A 24218-nucleotide genomic window follows, 5' to 3' on the forward strand; every position below is an offset into this window, starting at 1 on the left:
GAGGGACAATAGTTCCTTTGTCTTCTCGATTCCGGTTAGTATTTCTCTTTCCTTTATAACCAGGAGCCCTCAAAAAGCAGTTGAAAGAGGGGGGGCCCAGCCCAGCCTCTTCCTGGCAATGACGGGCAAGGACGGCCCCGCCCTTGGCCCGGGCTTTGCCCGGGCGCCGCCCGCGCGCGTCCCGCCACGGCGGGAGCGCGAAATGGATTTAAAGGGCTCCTGCCCTTGGAACAAGTGTCCCCGGCTGCAACGCGCTTCCCGCGACGGCGGGAGCGCAAAATGGATTTAAAGGGCTCCTGCCCTTGGAACAAGTGTCCCCGGCTGCAACGCGCTTCCCGCGACGGCGGGAGCGCGAAATGGATTTAAAGGGCTCCTGCCCTTGGAACAAGTGTCCCCAGCTGCAATGCGCTTCCCGCGACGGCGGGAGCGCGAAATGGATTTAAAGGGCTCCTGCCCTTGGAACAAGTGTCCCCGGCTGCAACGCGCTTCCTGTACCGAGATCATAACTGTAGTCCTAAAAGATGTGGGTCCAAACTAATTTTCTCATGGCCCAACCTACTATATGATATAGTTTTTAGATTAGTTCCTGTGCTCTAAATTTTACATTGCTTGTAGTTTGAAGCCAATGAACCCTCATAGCTGCCGGGCTGATGTGTTCCCACCACGATGCACCTGCCACCACCTAGGCACTTTTTAGAAATCTTATGGAGCCTCAGCATTTCTTCTTAGGTACACAGTCAAAAATGAAGACACAAAGATTCAGTCAGGAGCCAACCATAACTGTAACAAAAGCAGCTCTGCTCCTTTCTGATGACTAAAGCTTTAACCTGAGTAGCTGATGGCTGCAAAAGCTCCAATTTCTTGTCGCTTAAAGTGCACCTCCAAAGTTACTTAACTATCACCTAAATGGGTTTTAATATAGTTTAGAAGCTTATTTTGGCTACCATTAGTTTCCGCACACAGTTTTCTCACTTTGATCTTGATCCTATGAAAACAGTTCGGTTTTACTTGCATTCAAGGCCTTCCACCTCACCGGCATCCAGTACCACTATCCTCACTCCAACATCAGTTATTTGTACAACTCAAATACAGGGTGACTACCATATTTGCTTTGGGGTCACGACTGTCCACATGGTTTATAGTGTTACCACAATAGGGTATGTTATCTGTGAAACCAATATCAGTATCCACCCTTATATCCCAATCTAATTCCCTTATAATCAAAGGTTTGGCTCATACTGATGAGAACCTACTTTGCACCATATTAGTGGTTGAGGCTCAGTGCAGATGGGGCCTAAGCAGTCAAGAACACCAACCCCTACAGAAAGAGTTTCATGCTTGTGCCTCGGAGTGCCTGAAGAGGCTGACAGGCTGACATAGACCCTCACTTATGGATCAGGTGGTCGTCTGACAGCACTAACTTGGTGACCTGTAGCCCAGGCTGCACTGTAGGTCTGGAGGTGACAATGGAAGACTGATCCTGTGGGCCCATATCTGTTCTACGCAAGGCACAAAGTGAATTCAAATTTCGTGATCTGGTGGTTCTAGTATTAATGCTTCCATAGTATTAATGGCTATTTCATTTTCAAGAACATGTCACAAATAAAATACTGTCAACGGTCAGCATGTCAAATTCTACATTTATAAGGCTTCACCAGAAGAGCGGATGATGGAGAGGCTGAAAATGGTTTAGGAAAAATATATACCCAACTATTTCCAGAAAATCAAGCACCAACTGTCTATAAACTGTTTTGGCAACCATGTTAAAAGAACAGTCTAGAGTGTAGTGGCTAAACTAAATATATAATTGCTACCTACAAAGTTACCTGCACAGGTATTGTTTTTGCTGTAGATCATGGCAGGACACTACACCAGATTCATGCAACCCTAGACAACTCATAGATGGTGCTACTTTGCAGCCCTAAAGCGTCCCACCCAGTGCTGGTAAGGGAAAGGGGAGTGTCTCATGCTGCACACGCTATACACTGCTGTAACTATGCAAGACGGTGTGGAGTCAAAAGGTTGTGTGGATGCTCCAGTGTACATTTGAGCATCTTTATGTCTAAGAAGGGGGCATATGAGGCACACGTCCATGCCATCAAAGAAAAGGAAATATCAGGTAACCCACCCCTTAGTTATTAAGGATGGACCATCCACAAATGAGATTGGGCACAATGGTTGTAATCAAAAGAGTCATACATCCCAACTCCAAAGGAAAACTTGTTTCTTTTTTTGCCACCTTTGAAAATGAACTTTAGGATACTTATAGGCAGAGAATTAAGACAATAAAAACATATCTAGAAATATGAGGTAGGTCAGAGATGGGTAGATGTTTGGGGCTATTTAAAGACTTCAGCCATAAGGCTTCTCTGAGTGCTAATGAAGAAATCAAGAATGTATTATGCAAGCTATAACACACATTATTTTGCAATGTGAAGCTTTCACGAAAATAATTCAGACAGTAAATGAAAAGGCTCACACCCTCCTGGTGAAAAAAAGAGAACGACTAACCTCCTCTTTGACGACATTCCCTCCTCCCCCAACACCCAAAAAAACAATGAATGCAACCAGCATTCTTATCAACTGTATTGATTTCCCTTTCAATGACAGCAACTAATCTGCATCCACAATGGATGTCCTGTACAAATTACCATTCTTCACTGAAAAATAAAAGATCATAAAAGCAGGGTGTGTGAGCCAAGAGATCATTATCAAGGGCCAGAATCTCAAGAAGCTTAATGACCACCTGCAGCTCATGTTCTGCCAATGACTGGCCCTCACAGAGAAAAGTGAGGAGGATGCATGAAGAAAAGATGGGCATAAAAGTAGGTCTCAGACAATTCTGCAAGTTGCAAATACTCAATAACTCAAAATAGCTTAAAGTTCAGTAGTGGCTTCCAAGCTTGTTGTGCTTTCTTGAGCAACTTAAGAATCATTTAGGGTTAAATTAATCAATAAAGGAAGCTTGTGGTATTTGCAGTCTTTCCAAAAAACACAGAAACAATTGCAACAATATCTTGCAATGTAATTAACTATTGTGTTTATTTTGAAATCCAATTGCAAACAAAACAGTTTTTCGTTGTTCAAAATTATATTAGATCTCATTTGCGTCTTTTGTTCATGTGTTTAATGAAAAGCACTGAATCTGGAGCTTCTGAGTGATTAGACATTTAAAAGGGCATCACTCGCCGAGTAGCATCCTGCAGCTAGGACTGCTGCAAGACAGAGAGAAGACACTCAAGGAAAGTAATATTAACAAAACAGGTAGGTCTTAAGGGCACCATGAAAAGATTTGTGGTTTACTATCAAACAAAATTGGGTGGGCACCTAGTTCAACATTGGAGAGTCTGGATGTGAAACCTGGTGTTCAATGCAAATTCTCACTAGATATAAAAACAAATTAAACATTAGAATCAAATCTATACACTAAAACATTATCAGTTTACTTTGTCCCAGAATGTATTCAATTCAACCCTCATCTCAACGTAATCAGTTTCTAAGATTGCTGGTATATGTATAAATTGGCACTGTGTCATGCTGCAACCATTCAAACTAAAGTGGACATTATGCCATTCTTGTTTGAAGTTATCATCTCTTTGCTTTTTCCTTGGCAGCCCTCAAAAATATTGAATAGTACAATCTTTATTTGACACCTTTGGAAAATGTAGCTTGCGGCTTCTCAATCTAGCATGCCTACCTTTTGGAGGAATATTTGATTTGTGTTTCTACCATGTTTGAATTTCTTTGACTCTTCCAATATTTCAAAATTCATTTAACGTATGTTGAGTCTACAATCTATAGAATGTCAAGTCAGTGGAGATTTCTTGATTTTTATCTGAACATTTACTCTTAAGTTCCATCCATCTTATCTAACCTTTAACAATCTTTTGTCTATTGAGGAAAAGCTCAGACAGTCAGTCAGTGGAAGAGATACAATAGCATGTTATGCATGTGAATGTATACCTTAAATTAAATATGTTTATTTGATTGGTCCTGACATAATACATTTGATTTTAGTAAAATTGGCCATAGAAAAGTACTTTCATTAACTTTTTTTTTTTTTTTTAATAACAAACCTTTCTGGGCTGTGGTTTTCATTTAGGCCTTTTGATGTAACTGGCACTTTCAATTGAATTTTGTCAGTCAGGGGATAAAACACAGATGGTAATAGTTTAAAACACATGGGTTGTTTGTAGTTAGCAAGCTAGCAAAGTCTTGACAGACACCTGCCAAAACCTTTTCAAACTCTGCTACACCTTCAAGTGGGGGTTTTGTTAAAGCTCATTTACCACTCGCTGGGTAGCCGCAAACCGTTCTTCAACATTTACTATTACACCCATGTCACCAGAAAGGTAGTTGAATTTGAAGTATCCTGACTTATGGCCTCCTGAGTAGTTTTCCTTTTATCTACGATGATATATCTGGTAAATAATATCAAGGGCGATTATCAGAGGGGTGGCCCAGACCAGTCTTGAACAGGCTCAGATGAGCCCGCTTTTGACTGGTCTTTAGTGCACCCCGTGTTGCTTGACAGCAGGGTGGTTTCCATAGTCCCTCTCCTGCCTCCTCAAACAGGCCCTTGGAGCACTCTGGTCCTTGGAGTTCACTTGAAGAGTTCAAACCAACATCCAGCACAGGCATGGCCTGTGCTGTGGAAAAGTGTGGCGGTTTTCACAGGAACTCAGCTGCCTCCTCACACAGGCCCTTAAGTACTCTGGACCTTGGAGTCCACTTGACAAGTTCAAACCAACATCCAGTAAAGGAATGACCCAAGCTGCAGGAGAGAGCGGTGAGTTTTATAGCACCTCCGACACACCTCATACATGAGCCCTGGGGCACTCTGGGCCTTGAGGTATACTTGAGGAGTTCAAACCAAAATTCAGCAAAGCTGTATGCTTATCTGCAGTAGTGTTGATGACCAAATTCTGTTCCATCCAGCCAACAAACCAGGCTAGAGATCTTTTGATCAATTTACATTTCTATATACTGGTGGTGACCGGTGAGGTGAGGTTGTACATGTGTTGTTCAGGACTATCCTGCCCTACCCTACAGATAAGTAAGTAATGGGACGGATTTAGCCATATTATAGAGCATTTTTACTATTTTTTGATCATCATGGATAGGTAAAATATGGCAGAAGATGATTCTATGAAGAAGATGAACTAAGCAATCACATTAGAGTGACTGGATGAAGGGGTGTAAGCAGTCCCAAGCGGTAAATCTTGTTAACCCTGCATCCGGAACTACACAGTCCTGCCACTTGTCAAACGTAGGCGAACACTGATGTTTTCATCCTTAAGCCTCTCACTGGTTTCATATGCATCATTGTATACAGCCTGCTCACCAGCAACATGCGCCAGTTGCAGTTCTGTATACAAGAGGGCATGGGAAGTGCTGAAGACAAAATAAATACAAATCTGTGCATGGAGCAGTGCTTGTTGGGGAGGAACAAAAAAAGGAGGAAATTAATCCTGGTTAAAAGACGCATAGAGTGAAATAGCTATCTATTTGTAGCCACCTAGGGCACCCAGGGTTACTGGTTGTTTGAAAGATATGGGCGAATACAGAAAAGAGTCAAATATGTAAAACACGCAGAGACAATAAGCTGATTGATGATTTACAGGCCTGGGCTGCGAGGCTTACAGACTCATTAACTCCACCCGACGAGCTGCCACCACAGCTGGGGAGATACCTATAATTAGATAATACCTGCATAGGAGGTCTGGAACTAGTGGAGTAGCTTGTTTATACATTGAACTGATGACATGTTTAAATTCTGCTTGCTGCCTTTGGGGCCAGATGTACGAAAATGCGATTTTGCATTTCCTAAACAGCGACTTCATAGAAATCGTTATTTAAGAAATACAAAACGCTATGTAAAAAGATACCTATTTCTTAAGAATGGTACATCAGAATAGGAAATGCAAATAGGAAATCCCTATTTGCATTTCCTATTTTGGGAATCGCAAATTGCGATTGCTACAGGGTAGAAATAAATGTGTGATTCCTTAAAGGGCTTTGTACATTACAAAAGCCCATTTTGCATTTCTTAACGGCCCGAAATTCGCACCGTTAAGAAATTAAAACAGGCTATGTACATCTGGCCCATGGTGTGTACTTACCTACAGTGCTGCACAGAGCCTGCAAGGGAGCGGTATTAAAGTTGACTTGCACCATGAAACTGAATTGTAATATGATACGATGTCAAAATTGTACCGTTGACCATGCTTAAATGCCACTAAAAACGTATTAAAAAAAAAAAACTATGGATGCAGTGCAGTTGGAGAAAAAATCTATTGGCTTCCATCGTTCTATTTTGGAGGCTCTAAAGACCTTTTTGTTATGTTAAAGGTTTTTGTGCTTGAGTTCATCATGTCAATTATTCATAGAGGAGGAAGATTGTGCTGTATGTATACATTCCCATTCCAGTGCATTGGTGCGACATGACCCTGTGCAGGCTCTAGCTCAACCGTGGATGGCCCAGACATACTAGCCTTTAGCACGTCTTCCTTGCAAACATGCAGAAGCCAGCCTAAAATGGCTATTGCAGATGTGGATAGGTTGAGAGAGCAAGGTCAGTCAGGGAGCTAATAACTCCTCTGACAGGGCACAACACTGTCAGTGGCGCTAAAAGAAACCTTGACAAGGTAGGAGGGAGAAAAAACATTTAAAAGCAGACTGCTACATTATATACTAAGGTGGAAACGAATACTACCTTAAAATTTTGGTTGTCAGAAAACAAAATATGTTTCAGAGCGAAGAAATAAAACTTGTTACACGGAAGAGAAAGCCAAGCAACTTTGCATTGTAAGTTAAAGAGAATGCAAAAGACAAAATAAATAATTTAAACCAAATGAACAAAATTCAGATTCCTGAGAGAAATGCTTAACTTGCGATCAGAGATTACAACAAGAAACCTCTGCCAATTTAAGAGGTGGGATTGTTCCCACTGCTGCAGAGCCTTAATTACAAATTAGGATAGTCAAATCTATGCAGAGAAACACCTTCAGTAGCTCAGAGCGTTCTTGTCAGGGAACTTCCTTAGGCAGCTCATCTGACATTTAAACTTTAACATAACCCTCATGTCTGGGGATTGGAGTTACCTTATTAAGCATCACAAAAAATAACATTTGTAACGTAGCAGCAGGTTTTTGCAAATGTTAATCGAGAAGTCCATACCATGCCAGTCGTCTTAGCTTCTGGGTTTTTCATGATCTCAGCCACACTTTCTCGCACATCTTTAACAAACGTCTGTGCAACTCCAGGCTTGGTGTGTAGCATTGTAACGCAGAGGTGGATGCTGTAGAGAGATACGTTTTGAAGATTTTTTTTTTAAAAGAGCTGACAGACAGACAGGCATAACATTTGAAAGTGAAGCAGAAGGAACACAACTCTGGAAAGCAAGCAATCCTCAAGTTTTTAGAAGAAGTGTGTGATCAACAACTTTGTGCCTCCGACTGAAGTTAAATCTTACCATACAGAATCACAGGATTACTAGGTGATAATTGAAAGTAAGGCAAAACAGCATCCTGTAGCACGCCGATCAATTTAATCTCCATAGTAATTTATGTATCCTTAGATTTACACATAGAAAATATAGCAGGGCAGACCTTGGAGATTAGAAAATTATTAAGTGTTCCACATGTGAGAGGTAGTACATACTGGTCTGGACAGAGGAGTAGAGTCGAAGTGTATGGGGTGTGATTAGTGGGTTTAAGGAAAAAGAACGCAGTAATAACTATGACGAGTAGAAAAAAAACTACTCTTGTAGTGATAAACCCACTTAATGATCTGTATGAAAAGATTCTTATGCATGTGCCTGAAGGAATGGGTGTCTACTGGTTATAGGACTTTTCACCCTAGGAAACTCACAGACGTACACTCTATGCCGATGATTGTCCCACTCTGAAACAGTCGCTCCACTCGACCACCCTTCCCCCAAAACTTGTTGTTACCTTCTTTTTTTGCCATTTTAGTGCTGCTATTCCTCCAAAGTCTTGTCTATATGGTGAAAAGCAGGTCTCTTAGTTTGAAGCAGGTAGGGGAAGGTCACAATCTGAATGCAAAGCTATTATTGACTTAGAAGCCCCGCCCCTCTTTGTGGCACTTTTTTTTGTTATGTTGTGCAAAGGGGGAGAGGTTGCCCCAATCGCTCCAGCCCTGCATCCAAATGCAATGGCCATTGAAAGAGGGAGGAGAAGAGAAGACGGCAGAGTGCACATAAAATGGTTGAAACAGATCTCTGGAAAGAAATGGTAGCTCCTTTTGCTCTGAGTGCGGAGGCATGGATCTCTTCCAAAGGGGAAATTGTCAAGGCTGAGGTACTCTCTAAAACTCAAAAGACAATCCACAGGATACAATCCAATGAGCCTTTTGCACGCCTTCACCTTGTTTCGGACTCCTGGGCTCCAAAAAACAACTTTGTATACTGGAGAAATAGCCACAACTTTCCATGTAGCAGCAAAGAATTAATGGGAGATCCAAGATATGAATATTTCTATCAGTCACATACTGACAAACATATTTCCAAGACAAACAACACATGTTTTATTCTTGATAACAGTTATTAATTTCCTCCTCTAACGAAGCCTGCAGCTTGTAATCCATGGGAGCTGTAATTACTGTATAAAACAGACCTTCTTGTCAATAATACACATTTACTGGAAGCTATACATCCAATCTAATTATAAGCAATTGTCACAATATTAAATCCCACACCGGATGAGAATTCCTATCAGTAGGAACCTACTGCAACACCGTCAAAGTAGCCCTTAAGGTCTGTATACTCTGCAGAAAATAATTTTGTTACACAGAATTCCTGCCTTCTCCAGTTTAAGCAAGTGAGATCTTGCAAGATTTGTTTTTTTAACAGGATATTTAGGCTTTCTGAATTAGTGTTTCTCATCAGAGATTCAGGTGATGTTACAGCATACTATAAAATACAGTTCAGAAATGATTGTAATGGATTTGTCCAATCCCTTCATTAGGTCAAGGGTTCCCTGAGTTTTTTTTACTATGTTGATGACATTAACAGAACCTGACGTGAAAAAGAGAAAGGAGCTGTTTATCACCCACCCTTCCACTGTAGGAGAAATACACTAAATTTTGTACCATTGATCCAAGAATGAAACTTGCCATTCTACTATTTTTTGTGTAGCAATGGTTATTACAGGAGGACATTCTGACACCTGGAAGTAAAAATTACTTTTCTCTTCCTGGTTCCGAGTCACAGAACTCTTTACTGAATTCATGATCGTATAATATTCCTGCCGGTTTGTGAGGATCCTGAAACACTTCAAATCCAAACAGAGGATGTACTGTTAACAGAGGTGAGATCTGGTATTGGTATTAAACACTAAAGACCTCCATTGCATACACAAATTCTGCTCTAATCTTTATTTTTAACACACAAGACTGCATTACAGCACATATCCTTCAAACTTTCTAACAGAGGAACCCTTTGGTCAAGAAGGTAAAGCTGAAACGAAGGTAAAGCTGAAACGAAAGTAAAAAACGTACCCTTAAAAGCAGAATGTAGAGAACATTTGGACAAAAACGTACTGTCTCAGTTCCTTTTCAATAGCTTTTGTCAATGAATTGATAAAAGCTCCCCACCCTTTATGAATACAGACGAGAGAGCTGTTTATGACTTCAATGAATGTTCATATAAACGAGAAGCAGGATTACAAGATACTTTCCCTTCTTTACTATAGTATATTCAAATATAGTAATGAATGCAGAATAGTGTAGCAAGCTCAACCTGAAAACAAAAGATTGCTCTTCGTGTTCAAATACCATGGGGAGGGGGAACATATCCAAAAAGCTTTTGCTGGCAGTCTGACAAACTATTGCGGCCACTCTACAATCCGAATCTATACAGTAATGTTTGGTGAAAGTGTGGATATAATTGGGGATCGACTCCTGCAGCTGCCTTACAAATTTCTGTCACTGGGGCATTCCTAACCAAGCAGCATTTGCTTGTTTCTTCTTGCTGAAATTGTTCTGTGTTTGCTAGGTAAAGGGTTGTTAGCTGCTAACAATATTAAAGGTAAGATACTACCCACCTGGAGATGAATTGTTAGATGTGCGCTAAACCTATATGAAGTGTGCCAGAATAAAGGAAAAGTTGGTCGAATCTTCTCTGATATTTTGTCTGATCTAGGTAAACCTTCGGGGCCTATTTTACATTTAGAGAGTACAGTATTCTGTCTGCAAGGCGAAAGACTGAAATTCAGAGACTACTTTTGGTAAGAAAGCTGGGTGCGTTCTCATTACCACTCTATTGGAATGAAAGACGTTATAATGTTGTACAGCTGAAACTGCATTAAAATCACCTGTTCTACATGCAGATGTAATGGCCACTAAAAGCTGTGTTCTATGAAAGAGTCTTTAGCCAAATGCCTATGCATAGACTTGAATGGAGCAAATATCAGTTTAAATCACACCAATCCAATTCTAGCTGGCAATCAGGCGAAGAGAGCCGTTGAGGAGGACATGTTTTCCTAAACCCTTCTAAAAAGTCTTTTTTAACAGGGATTGTAAATGAAGATCTTTGCAAAGAATCTTTCATGTACACTGCCACATGCACATGCACTTTGATAGAACAATATTGCAACTTTGAATTGGCAAGATGGAGGATATATATAATAAACAATCCTTCTTGGCAGGAGCTGTGAGAAACCTTCTTAGATGGTCTTTTAATGTGTCCTTATAAGCGTCTGTTAGATTTAGGTGCCCACAGTGGACAACCTCAGAAATCATGCGGCCAAATTCAAGGATGTCATGTTGGAATGGTCTAACTGGCCTTGAATTTCAGACAACTGATTCAGTTTGCATGGAAGCCTCCTGTGTGGGTGCAGCATAACGTCAAGGAGCTATGGAAACCACAACTGCTTTGGCAACTCCTGAGGTACTGATGATCTTGGCTTTTGAGTATTTCAGTTTTATCAGAAGTGTATGGAAAAAGGGATCTGGGGGAAAAACAGAAATTTCCCAATCTATCAGAAGGGCACTTCCCAAAGACCACTGTTCACACATTCTGGAGATTAAGTCTTGGCATTTCGAGTTGTGAGATGTTACAAAAAGGTTTATTTGTAGAAATCCCAAATCCGAAAGGATGTCAGAAAGCATGTCCTCCCTCATTCAGGAACCAATCATAACTTTCTAAGAAATACCTGCTGAGAAAATCCAGTTAGCTCTGCAGGCCCAGAAAGTGTACAGCCCGACAGAGTCCTTGATAGATACCATTTCCAGATTACTTGTGCTTCTCCCCACCAAATAATCCTGGATCTGGTGCTTCTTTATTTTGATCCGAGAATGCACTTTTTGTTGTGTTGTCCATCGGTGCCACCATCCTGTTTGCTGTCAGAGATGATGGAAAAGCTTTGAGAGACAGACGGGCTGCTCCAAATTTGCGAAGACTGATTTGATACATGTACTCCGTGTTCTACTACAAGCCATGAAGAAGGTGGTATTTACCTATGCTAATGCCTTATCTGGTAGAAACTGTATATAGTCGCAGATTCCTTACTTTAGAATTATCCCCAGGAGCCTCTGCATGGAGTCAACTGCACCGGAAGTGACATGCACGGTGCCTATATAGCCATCATTGCCAGTGCACTGTCAGTTACTTTTCACGCCAGAAGCATGGGGCCACAAGGAGGACTGACCTCTGACGTGTGAGAACTAGAGTCCTGAAACGGGGAAAAAAGCCCTAAGTCTATAAATCTGTCTGTAGAGCAGGAAGGATGGGTGGGTCTATAAGGCATCTGCGGTTAGATAGAGTCTCTAGATAAGGCGTTACCGATGGTCAGTAACTAGTTTATCTGATAGAGACTTCTAGACACAGACTACTTACCTTAGAATAGATACCAAAGCAATACCTTCCTGAGGAGGGTCTGCAAAATGATTTCATTCTGGAATGTCCTGCAGGTCCGAGCAGACAAAGTGCTCATCCCTACGGACCTGACTGACCAGGCAGTAGTGCTTGGTAACCATGTGCAGACATGCCCATGTTGCTGCCTGGCATATGTCCTGGACTGGAACTCCACGTTCTAACATAGTGGTCGCAGTCTTGGCTCTGGTGGAATGGGCAAGCAAACCCTAAGAGGGCTGCTTCTTGGTCAGTGCATAGCAGATTGTGATACAGAATATGATCCACTGAGAAATGGTCCATTTCTGCACCGTCTTTCCTTTATGGGCTCCAACATTCCCCACAAAGAATTGTTCATCCAACTGGAACTCTTTTGTGCAGTCAAGGTAGAATTACAATACTCTTTTTGGGTCCAGCCGGTGGAGTCGCTCCTCCTCCTTAGAGGGATGAGGCACAGTGTAAAAGGTAGGCACAGTAATGGATTGGCCTACCTGAACGGGAGTGACAACTTTCAGTAGGAAGGAAGCTCTAGTGAAGGACCAACTTGGAAGATGTTGCGGTATGGAGACTTGGATGACAAAGCCTGGAGCTTATTGACCTTGGGGGCACATGTTATTGGCACTAGAAAGTCCATCTTTATAGTAAAGAACCCAAAAGGACAGTCATGTGAGGGCTTCAAAGGAACCCACATCAGAAAAGCCAGAACTAAATTAAGGTCCTACTGAAGCATGATAAAGGGTGAAGGTAGGAACAAGTGTTGGAGACCTTTCAGAAACCTATGAATAATAGGGGACTTGAAAAAGGATGGCAGATCTAAAAACCACTGAAATGGCAAAATGTCAGAAAGATAACCTTGTAAGGAGGCCAAACCAGCGCCCTGCTGGGTATGAGAAAGCATAAACAGAAGGACCTCAGAAAGGGGGGCAGAAATGGAGTCAACATGATTTTTTCTGCATATCATGCCACAAGCTTGCCCCAACGGCAAGAGTATACCGTTTTGGTGGAAGGATGCCTGGCTGCCAAGATGACATTACAGACTTTGAGGGGAAGGTCAAACGCTGTCAACTGTTGCAGCTCAATCTCCACGCATGAAGTTGCAGCATTGACAGGTTCGGGTGTAAAACCCTCCCCTGCTGCTGCAAGAGAAGATCCAACCAAAGGGCTAACCTGATTGGACGACCAATGGCCATGTTCACTAGCTCGAGATACAAGACTCTCCGAGCCATAAGTGTGTCTTGGGCCAGGTCGTTACTGATCTTCTAAAAACTCTGGGCAGGAGTGGTATGGGTGGAAAGGTGTACAAGAGGCCTGAGCGCCACTTGAAAGAAATATGCTGCAGAGCAAGAGCCATCTTTGAAACTCCAATGCATAGAACTGCAGACATTGCGCGTTCTAGGTGGTGGTGAACAGATCTAACCAAGGTTCTCCCCTCTGCTGAAAGAAAACTTTCACCACCTCCAGATGGAGACACCATTTGTGATCTGCAAGGCATCTTCAGCTGAATTAGTCTGCTCTGGCGTTCAGAGATCCCACCAGACTTTGACCCCACCAAGGAAATGCTCCGACGTTCCTGGCCAGTCGAGAGATGCAGGGCCTCTCGACAAAGGATCCACAAACCAACTCCGCCCTGTTTGTTGCAGTACTACCATGGCAGAGGTGTTGTCTGTGAACACCTGCACAAGCCTCCCCTTGATGAAGGGTAGATAGGCTTTCAATCCGAATCGCCTGGAGCTCCAGTAGGTTGATGTGGTTTGGATTCTTTTGGAAACCAGAGGTCTCTGATCATCACCTGTCCAAGATGGCCACCCCAACCTAGGAGTGACATCTGTCATACTGTCAGATCTGGTTGGGGAAGGGAGAGGGATCTGCCACTGACCCAGTTGCAGTTTACTAGCCACCACTGCAGGTTTTGTGCAGTTCCCCCCAAGATCTGGACTACGTCAGAGATTACCCTGATGCTGCACCCACTTGAACTGCAGGTCGCACTGCAAAGCCCACAAAACCAGTGGGCATGTGTTACAAGCAGGATGCAGGAGGCCATGAAGCCCAGCAGCCTTAGAGTAGGGTATCAATGAAATCCAGGAGAGAGGCTGAAACATCGGTATCATAGCCTGAATATCCTGGACTCGCTGTTGAGGAGGATAAGCTTGAAACTGCACTGTGTCCTGAACAGCTCCTATGAAATGGACCGTCTGAGAAGGGGTCAGGTGAGACTTCAGCATGTTGATAGTGAACCCCGGTGAGTGCAGGAAGTCTGCCGTTCTCTGGAGGTATAAGATGACAGCCTGGGACAAGTGTGCCTTCAATAGCCAGTTGTCAAAACAGTGAAAGACTGGCACTCCTCATATCCGCAGATGAGCTGCAAACACTGCCATCACCTCAGTGAACACTAGAAGGATTCTGGTAAGGCCAAAGGGGAGCACAGTGAACTGAAAACGCTTGTGGCCTACAGTGAACCACAGAGAACGTCGGTGGGCAGGCAGGACGAGTATGTTAAAGTATGTGTCCTACAAGTCTAACACTACCATCTAGTCTCCCGGGTCCAGGGCAGACAGGGCGTGAGCAACAATGAGCACTACAAATTTCTATTTCATCTGGGAAAAATAGAGAGGACACAGGTCTAGGACAGGATGAAGGTCTCTGTCCTTCATGGGCACCACAAAGTAGGAGGACTAAGCAACCATGAACTACTTCTGATGCCAACACCCTCTCTATGCATCCCTTGGCTAAGAGAGCAGACACTTCCTGGCGGAGTGGGGAGATATGGTCCTTCATCAGCCTGTCGTAAGTGGGTGTCATGTGTAGAAGGATACTCACAAAGGAGAGGGAGTAGCCCCTTCTGGCAATCTGGAGAACCCAGTGGTCGCATCGTATCGATTTCCAGAGTGCAGGTTACGGTGCATCCTGCCTTCCACTGGGTGACCATAATGGTCGAAGGACAAACTAAAGAGGCTTGGAGGCTGCAGCTGCAGGGGAAGCAGTGGACTGACCTTACAACTAGCTACCTAACCTATGGGTTCTAGAAGTACTACATCCTCAGCTATGGAGGGGCTGGGGATCTTGCGTGCCGTGGTGGCTGGGCAGGAAGAGTTGTGGCTCAAAGCCCCTTCTGTGGCCATAAAAGGTGTGAAAGACAGACTGGGGTTGGTGAGGTGCCATGAGAAGGCCAGTGACCTGGCCTTCGCTCAGCTGTCTTTAAAAAGCTCTAGTGCAGAGTCCGCCTTGTCTCCAAGAGATGGAAACCATCAAAGGGCATGTCCATGAGTGAGGCATGGACATCCCCTGAAAAACCAGTGGTTTTCAACCAGGCCTGGTGCCTAAGGGCCACCAGCAAAGAAACCGTTCTGCCCGGTGAGTCGGTTGTACCCAGCCTACAGATTATGCCAAATTTAGCTGCATCCCTCCTGTCAGCAATAGCATAGGAGAGTATGGTTCAGGTCTCCTATGACACCACAGGCAGAACCTGCGCAACAGAGTCCCACAGCACGTGGTAGTATTAGCCCAAAAGATATGCAGTGTTCACCGACTGCAGTGCCAGGCTGGTAGAAGAAAACATCTTAATTCTTAAGGCATCCAGCCTCTTGGATTCCTTGAATGGTGGAGTGGTAGGTAATGCGCAAGGATTTAGCATGGAAGTGTAGGCTTGGATCACCAAACTCTCTGGGGTGGGGTGGGGTGGTGGGTGAGGAAGTTGGGGTACGCTGAAGTGAGGCAATGGCAGCTGGCAACTGTCCAATACACAGGAGCTCCAGTGCAGGGCTTGGAAAAGGCCCTGAGTAGGAGGTCCATGAGGGCTTCATTTAAGGGAAGAAGTGGTTCAGAAAGGGTGACTCCCGGTTGAAGCACCTCTGTCAAGACGTTCATCTTGACAGCCACGGAGGGCAGCTGAAGGTTCAGGAATTCAGCTGCCCACCTCACCACCACTGCAAATGAGGCTCCCTCCTCCACAGCCACCATAGGAGGAGAGACCAAGCCAGTATCTGGGGAGGGGTCTAGTCCTTTGGCATTCTCCAAATCCTCACAACAGTTGCCCTCATGGGGTCTTAGGGCTGGTATTAATAAGGGTCTAGTGGCCACTCACAATCTCCCCCATGTCTAGCCCATAGTAAAAGAGCTCAGGCCTGAATGGAATGTCTCCAAACGGCACAGGAGTCAGTGTGAGACAACGCCCATCTGGCTCTCCTTCAGTGTCGGTGATAGGAAAGGGGGCGGTGCCACCAGTAGGCCCTGCAAGCACCAGGGATGTTGGCAGTGGCACTGGTGTCAGGGAAGGGCGAGGTGGCTTGAGCAGTGTCAGTCCAGATCTGGCCATGGATCCCAGGGGCCCAGACTGGCAGGTGGAAAACAAGTCAGGCCCCTGCCAACCCCAAGGGGCCAGAGGGCGCATCAGCGAGGACAGGCCACCCAAATATGAGGTACATGACCTCATAAAACTGTCAGAGTTGGGCAGGCGTCTCTCTGGCTTCAAGAAACTCAAGCAGGTGTGGAGACAGCCCCAGCACAGGCTCAATCACGGATCCAGGCCTTGATTGCAGGCATCCCCGTGTCTTGACAGACAGGGTGAAGTCTAAGACTTATTGTTTTTTCACCTTTTTGTGAGACTTACCTGAACGTCTGGACAACTTTGAACATGATGATTGATGGCTCTGCAACTGATCCTGGGCACATCCTCTCAACGGGGGTTAAGACTGTCACGTCGTCGCACGTCAAGTAGCGAAGAGCTTGAGAGACTGCTCCCTCAAGGCCTTAGGGGTGCATGGTGCAACAATCGACACAGGTCTTTGTGTCATGGTCACACTCGAAACACCAGATGCAGATGAGGTGGGGGGTCCATCAATGACATTGGCCGTTGACAGGTGCCACAGGGCTTAAAACCAGCCTTCCTCATTGATATCCCTGTCACACTTGGAGACAATTTATCAAAACATCTGCGACAAAGGATCCTAAAAGAGCAGAAAGAAAAAAACTGACATCAGCGCGCTGGGGTGGCACCTATATAGGCACTGCACACGTCATTTCTGGAACTGACAATGCCACATAGATCTGAACAATGCACCTACGGGCACACACAGGTACTGCTCACGTAAAAAAAATATGGATCCAGTTTGATGGACATAATTCTACGGTAATGAACCAGCAGCAAGAAGTCTCTATCAGATCAGTGAATTCCTGTTGCTATACACCCCATCCAATTAAGGAAACATCAATGGCAACTGTCTGAGTCCTGATGAAATGGGACTCCTTTAAATAGATTAGACTTCTTGCACAACCATGGAAAATACTATTTTGTTAGAAAAGACAGAACAAAGTTGTCCCTCAAACTGTCCTTCCTTTTAGACCATTGATCTTCTATACATTCCTGTAGCGATCTGAAATGGAGCCTTGAATTCTGTACAATGTCGATGCAAAATGCCCTCAACCATAAAAAGAAGCCCAACTGATGAGCTGCTAGGAACAAGAGTGTCTGAATGGAATGGCATTTCTGAAAAATTTAAGATATTCTGTCCTCCGAAGGAGGCACTTCTTCTTGGTCTGTGCTCAAGGCTGTCCCTAGATAAGCTGGCTTCTGGGTAGGCATTCTTGTAGACTTCTGAAAATGGACCTGGAAGCCTAGACAGTGAAGTTGTTATGATGATGTGCCAAAGTTTGCAGGAGTTTTTGAATAATGAGCTTTTACTAACCTGTTGTCGACCTAGGTTTAAATATAAACCCTCCACCCGCGAAAGAAGACCCTCACTGCCATGAATTCGGAAAAGAGCCATGGGGATGATTTTAGTCTGAAGAAAAGAAAGTACTGATAGTGTTTTCCGACTATCAAATCTAAGGATTTTCTTTGCTTCCTTGTTATTTTATTCGGAACTGAGCATCTTGTAAATCCACTGCAGACACTCAGTTTCATTTTTTGAGCGGTGGAAAAATATGATAAAGGGCTAGAGTTTCAAAAAAATCTTTCCTTTGGATGTCTTGGACAGCCTGAGGTCGAAAATAAGTCTAAATTCGTATTTGGGACATTTTTCGAGTTCAGAAAGCATCTAGAGTAGATACTTTTTCCTCTTTGAGAGGGAGGAACAGGCTTTATTGCTGCATTTATAATAGCATTGCAGCTTCCCTCCTAAACAGGCACACCTGGTGTTAAGATGCAGGTTTTGGAGGAGTGGATAAATAAAGTGATTTGATTGTGCAATTTTGTGCAAAATTTGTTTTCATTTGTGCCTGGCTTGTCACTCTTTTAGTTGGTCTGATACACTCCTTCCACACCAGAATAGAACACAGAGGAGTGAAACTGTGAGAGATTGTCTGACATAAAATGGAGCTTTGCTTTGTTTCTGCTCTGCTGTAACTCTCTATCCCTGGATTATCTAGTCTGATAATATCGCCTTTCATGACTTTGTTGATGGGTTTAAAAAAAGTCCACCGTGACGACTGAATCCTAGTCTTTGAGTGATAACAGCAGTCTTGGCGTCTGTAATGTGGCTTGAAAAGCTTCTTTCTGTCCTGAAGGCCAATGGCCTTTTAGATTTTTAGCTGTGTTCTTCATATGGAAAAAGAAATGATGATGGATGGAATGCTGAACAATGTCAAACATTCACTCCCAGTCACAGATCTGGGCCTAAAGCCATAATTCATTTGCTCACCATGTCACCTCAATTTTGACCCAGCCATATGCAAATCAGTCTTGACCCAGCTCCCTATGGGAACAGTCCATCCCAAAATGCCAGGCCAGGACCTCTGTGGACCAAAAACAAGCATCATGGGACCCGGGATGCCACCCTCATCAGCCTGGCTAGCTTGAATTCAGTGGAACCGTGAGTCTAAATCCACTTCTGGGCATACCCGGTGCACTTAGGACGGCAAATGTAAAAAGAACAGATGATGGATGGAATGCTGAATGCCAAAAATTCACCCCAGTCACAGATCTGTGCCTAAATCCAGTGTTTTATTGCCCACCATGCCACCCTAGATTTGACCTATCCATATGCAAATCAGTCCTGACCTTGCTCCCCATGGGAGCAGTCTAGGACGTTACTCTATGTAAAGCATAAAGCAGTGTTATGTGTTAATAATAATTTTCAGGGAAATATCAGCCTGTGTAGTCTAAAGAAGGAGCTACTACTACCTAATTTTACATGCATATCAACTGTTCTTGGAACCCAGCATGCAGGAAGGAATATTCTACGTTCAGGTATATCAAGGAAGATGCTATGATGCAGAATATTGAATTCAGATAAAGACACAGCAGGGACTAGTATACTTCATGTGTTCCCATCTTGGTTTACCTGTCAAATGGTTTATAAACAGGGTACCTCTCATACTGAATGCCCAGATCCACAGTTTAATAAAAAGAAGGCATGTAGAAAGTGATAACATGCACACATCCACATTTACAGAAGTGGACATAAGTGCCAGTGCTGGTGGGACAATACTTTCGTTTGGCAATGTTTTTTTCTATCTATGCTTTATCCTTTCGTTTAGTCATTCATATTTGGTCATTCATATAGGGAGAGACATAGATTATCTCTTAAGGAAAACAGCAGTGGGCAGCTAGTGACTAATCGAAGGACCACCGCAATGATTCAACATGTGCCATGTAATTAGTTGTGTCATAATGCATATTTGTCATTGCAAAATACTAATGCAGACAGGCTACATGCAGTTGCCTGCATTCACTATGATTCGTATTTCATTATTTTATTTGTAAATATTCACTTTTTGTTACTTTAACTGAGCACTTTTTTCAACGCTTTTATACATGACGGAGCAACCATAATACATATCTTAGGTGTTATTTCATGCTCATTTCTCTTTTGTTCTCTCCTTTTTTTGATACTGCATGAGGTCTAATATATAAGTAATTCACTTGAGCTGTGTGAGAATTTATTTGTAGCTGTGTGAATAACGTTTGTAATTTGCGTTTGGACCACTTCGTTGTTTGTACTAGATTATACCCAGGTCCTACATCTTTGGGGTTACCCAATAATGTTGTACTAGTATCACTGGATTGAGGGCTGATCAGTGGCGGTTGCGACAAATGTCAAGGGGAGGGGCTGGGCTGGGAGGGAATAACAAATAATAAAAAAATTAACTTACCTCTTTCCGTCACCGCTGAAGCCACCTGCCGCCTCAATCTTCTTCAGGTGTCCCAGCATTCACTGCTGGGACACTATCACAGGCTCCTCAGCAATCCTGGCACTGCTTCCATAAATAGCATGCAAGCAGCGTCAGGATTGGTCTGAGGGGCAGTTACTGCCGCTCAGACGCAGCCATGGGGTCTGTGCAGTTTCTCTAGCCAGGCTGTGTATGTAGCTGGGTTAGAGATACCTAAGTGCGCATGTGTGTTTGGCCGGCCTCAGACAGCCAGCCAAACACACATGTTAACATAGTGCACTCTCCCCTCTATCCCCCTCCCATCTCCCACAGCCCAGCCTCACCCCTCCCTGCACTGCTGTGCCTGAAGCAGAAAAATGAAACGACAGAAAACTATTGTTTTATTTTTCTGCTTCTGGCACAGCCTATGGGGTAACGCTCCTTCGCTGTAGCGAAAGAGCAGCACCTGGGGCTGATCCAGAAGTAACTACAGTTATAACTTCAAAAGGAATTATTTTTCGTCTTTATTCAATTGTGTCTGCCAGTCTGTTGATGGGGTTTGTTGTTGACCAATTAAAAGATATGACTGATAACTGAGGTGGTGATACCTACAATTGGGTCTGAAATAATGTTTTGGTGGCAAAAATGATTTGCAAAGCAACACTGTCTTTTCAGTGGGCTGGTAATAGAGAACCTAATCCCTCTACTTGGAAGGGTGCACTGTTTTGCAGAATCAGAAAATATTTTTAACTGAAATATCATCAAACCTCTGGGTGACTGGTCTTCTGAAACTATTATTTTGCCCTATGAGTGATAACTTTTTAATTTCTCCCAAAATGATCCACTACATTTTAAGGAGAATGCACACTATATGTAAAGGAAACCTAACGCAAGCCGATACTGATTTATATTTTTAGAGCACCTAGGGAAACAGACTGGCGGTGGGAGCTGCTCCACGTGCAGCTGTTCCATGGAGAGTAAATGACTCTGATATGGTGTAGATAAAGTCAAGGATGACTGACATATTCATATAAAATAAATGTACATTAAATTATTTTAGATAGGACTTGCTTACATTGTCCATGGCTAAACAGTAAATCTAGTCCGATGCTGCTAGACTCACACTGGACATCTGTGGTCCAATACAATGGGAATGGCTATGATTTTTCATCAGGAAATACAGTTTTCTAGTTGGTTGTGGATTTATAGTTTGTCTTGAAAACAGTGATAGGACAGTCCAACCTTCTGATTATCAGCATCTCTAGCGCCAAATGCTGTACGTTTTAGAAAAACCATGCTTTGCAGCCCCTACCAGGTTCACCATCCATTGATGACCTCTGAACAGTCTAAGACATCCACATTTTAGTGTTGTTAAATCTTGAAATCTGAGATTAAGGTTTTCATATATTTATAGGTCTGGCCTTTGATATTAGATGAGTTAAATGTTGGAGACAGATATGTTATGAGCAGAACAGTGAAGTCCTTTTCAGGAAGGGATAATTATGGCTCTAGGGAAGAAAATATAGAGGTTTTTCAGCTTCAAAATTATTACACAGTCAGTGTGAGATCAGTTATGCAAAGGAGTTAATGGCTGGCACGCAATGGTCTGACATATCTTCTGGATCATGTTTTAACCGCGGATAGTCATTGGCTGTCTCTGACTTCTAAGAGTGAGTGGTCTGTCCATTTTACTTCTGTACTGTTGTCTGTGATCATATTTCGGATTGCAGCAAAAAAAAAAAAAAATCATGAATATGGCTATGTTTCAGAGCAGGTTCTGAAATAATTTATCTGTAACTGTAGGTTCCATGACTAGTTGAGTAGAAATACCAGACAGGCCTGTCTGTGCCGTATTTGTTTCCGCAATTATGATGCTAGGGACATAAAGGCGAGTATGGCAGCCAGTTGATACAAGTAACTGTCCATTTAGTACTGATGTCACTACAGTAGCACAGGTCTGAACCACCTCCGAATGCCAGAAAAGAGGTGCTGCTGTGAGGCTATTCCTGTGCACACATGAAATGGGGCTAATTATGAAGGGGAAGGAAGCTCTTAGACTAGTTTCCTGGCGCTCTGATTTACAACTGCTAAACACATCGTCCTCGAGGAACGTGTGAAACAAAGACATTCACGTTGTAAGTTTGTGTCACATTTCCCCCAATATTACTCTTTTAAAATGATTCTTCATTTGCAACTGGATTGAAAGCAGTCTCACCTGGATGGGTACTGCAGGATGTTCAGGTTCCACCCCTTTGTATTCAAGGAGTTTGAAAGTCGGAAAATGTCAAAAGAGTCTGATCCGATAGCAACAACAGACACTTGTGGTTTGCCAAACACAAAGATGTCTTTTGTCTTCCGTAGCCTAAAAATAAAATGAACATTTATCAGACAAAGCCTAAATATTGCAAAAAGGCAATTTCTAAAAGTTAAAGAAACACGACAGAAAGAACTTGGAAAATTGGAACTAACTTAGCACAAGTGAGAAAGACTCAAACCAACAAATCCATGAGCACTCCAGAGAGAAAAGCATGGAGACGCAAACGACCAGTGGTTAGCCACCTTTTGACTTCGACCCCATTAAAACACAAATGGAAGCCACGGATACCCATAGAGTCCCTACGATTTGTGCCTTCACAATAATACGCACAAATACATAAACATACAATATGCAAACCCACCACATCTATTTTCTTTTGCAACAGCATGTTTCAAGAGGAGACAAATACACACAATATAATGACCAGACCGTATCCCCAAATCAATGGGTAATCATATGAAATCAGAGTCTTCAGCAGGAATGGTGGGGCAGAAGTAGCACACTGACTGACACTGGCCTCGTACAAACACAGAGCAGCACTCCAACTATTTATGGACAAAGCTGGAGACCAGGCAGAGTCTTTTTATCAAAAGTACACAAAGACAATGATTGTGTAAAAGCTAGAAGACCAGGCTCTAATTTTGCTAGAGTACATGTTACCGGAACGTGGTACTTCGATTGTGGAAGTATTTTAGCTCTGCTGAAAAGTGCAGGCATGACCCCTTTAAAATAAAGGGAGTTGGATGCTTAAAGTCTGTTAAATGTTCTCATGTAAAGCAGTGGATAGGAGTGCATGTCTCATGAATTGCCTTTTGGACAATCTATCTTAGTCCATAAGCATATATCACCGAGTGTTTAAAACGCTGACTCTCTAAGTATGGAGATATGTACGACTTTCTAGAAAATCATCAGAAATTCAACATAAGTAAAAAGCTGATTGCTAGTTCATGTTAGAGTGTATTGACACATCCTCGATCAAGAACTAGCAACCTGATTCCAACTAAAAATATTTGTAAAATGCTTAGTTTTACTTTTATAAACATCTCTTTATTGAATTTATTAATACATTTATCAAATACACTGGTGCGGCAACACAGTACACTTCAACTAAGTGCGATAGTTATTTGGTGAAACCATTACTCTAATAGGTGGGGCCAGCTTTATAAAGTTAAATTGCTCAAAATGCTTATGACTGCTGCAGAAAATAGTGGTTATATGTCAAATGGGTCTACGGTTCTCCTGAACACCCGCCATAGACACACACAGGTCCATGGACCACAGGTTAGGAACCTCTGCTTTAGAACAAAAAGTGTCACTAACCACTCACAGCACAAAGTGAAAAAGTAATCAAAAGATTATTCAATATTCTCTAAGAACGAGACATATCCAAACTTCCCACCCGACGTAGCAAAATGATCTATCAAAATCCACAACCACTGTTAAAACAAAATTCAGAACATTGCTGAACTTCTCTTCACTATACAAACTCAATTGATTAAACACCAGAAGTAATCATCAACAGATAATTCACTAACATCAAGAGAAGTCCAAGAATGTCCTGGCAAGCATGAAGTAATAGCTCTAGTCAATGTAGCACTTAACATTAAAACAATCCCCTCAGAACTAAATCAGGCAAAAATCAAACTTCTACCTAAGAAGCCTAGCCTTGGCAGTCATTTAAGCCAATTACAGGCCAGACCTACTTATGCCGAAAATGTCAAAAATCTTGAAAACTTTGGCAATCATACATATAAAGCAAAAGCTGAGATCAATCACCAATAAGGATGGTGTTGCTTCATTAGATCTAACTTGAACTGTCCACCGGATGTGACAACAGACCACACATTTCTGTTGTCAAGCATCACACAAAATAAACAATGTACTGGTATACCATGAATGTGCTCATCTTTCTTAGCCAATCGATATTGGAGGCCATTGATGCAT

The 24218-nt window shown here is 42.9% G+C and overlaps 1 protein-coding gene across 1 annotated transcript in view; it reads right to left on the reverse strand.

The window, feature by feature from the left end:
• SGPL1 (sphingosine-1-phosphate lyase 1) overlaps positions 1-24218 on the reverse strand; it is a 434641-nt gene that overhangs the window by 15205 nt on the left and 395218 nt on the right. Inside the window, exons 12-13 of the mRNA XM_069240571.1 lie at positions 22173-22319; positions 7180-7300 (exon numbers count right to left, since the gene is read on the reverse strand). Coding sequence (XP_069096672.1) covers positions 7180-7300; positions 22173-22319 — 268 coding nt within the window. The remainder of the gene's footprint in view (positions 1-7179; positions 7301-22172; positions 22320-24218) is intronic.

The sequence above is a fragment of the Pleurodeles waltl genome, chromosome 6, assembly GCF_031143425.1.
Source record: "Pleurodeles waltl isolate 20211129_DDA chromosome 6, aPleWal1.hap1.20221129, whole genome shotgun sequence".
NCBI classification, from domain to species: Eukaryota; Metazoa; Chordata; class Amphibia; order Caudata; family Salamandridae; genus Pleurodeles; species Pleurodeles waltl.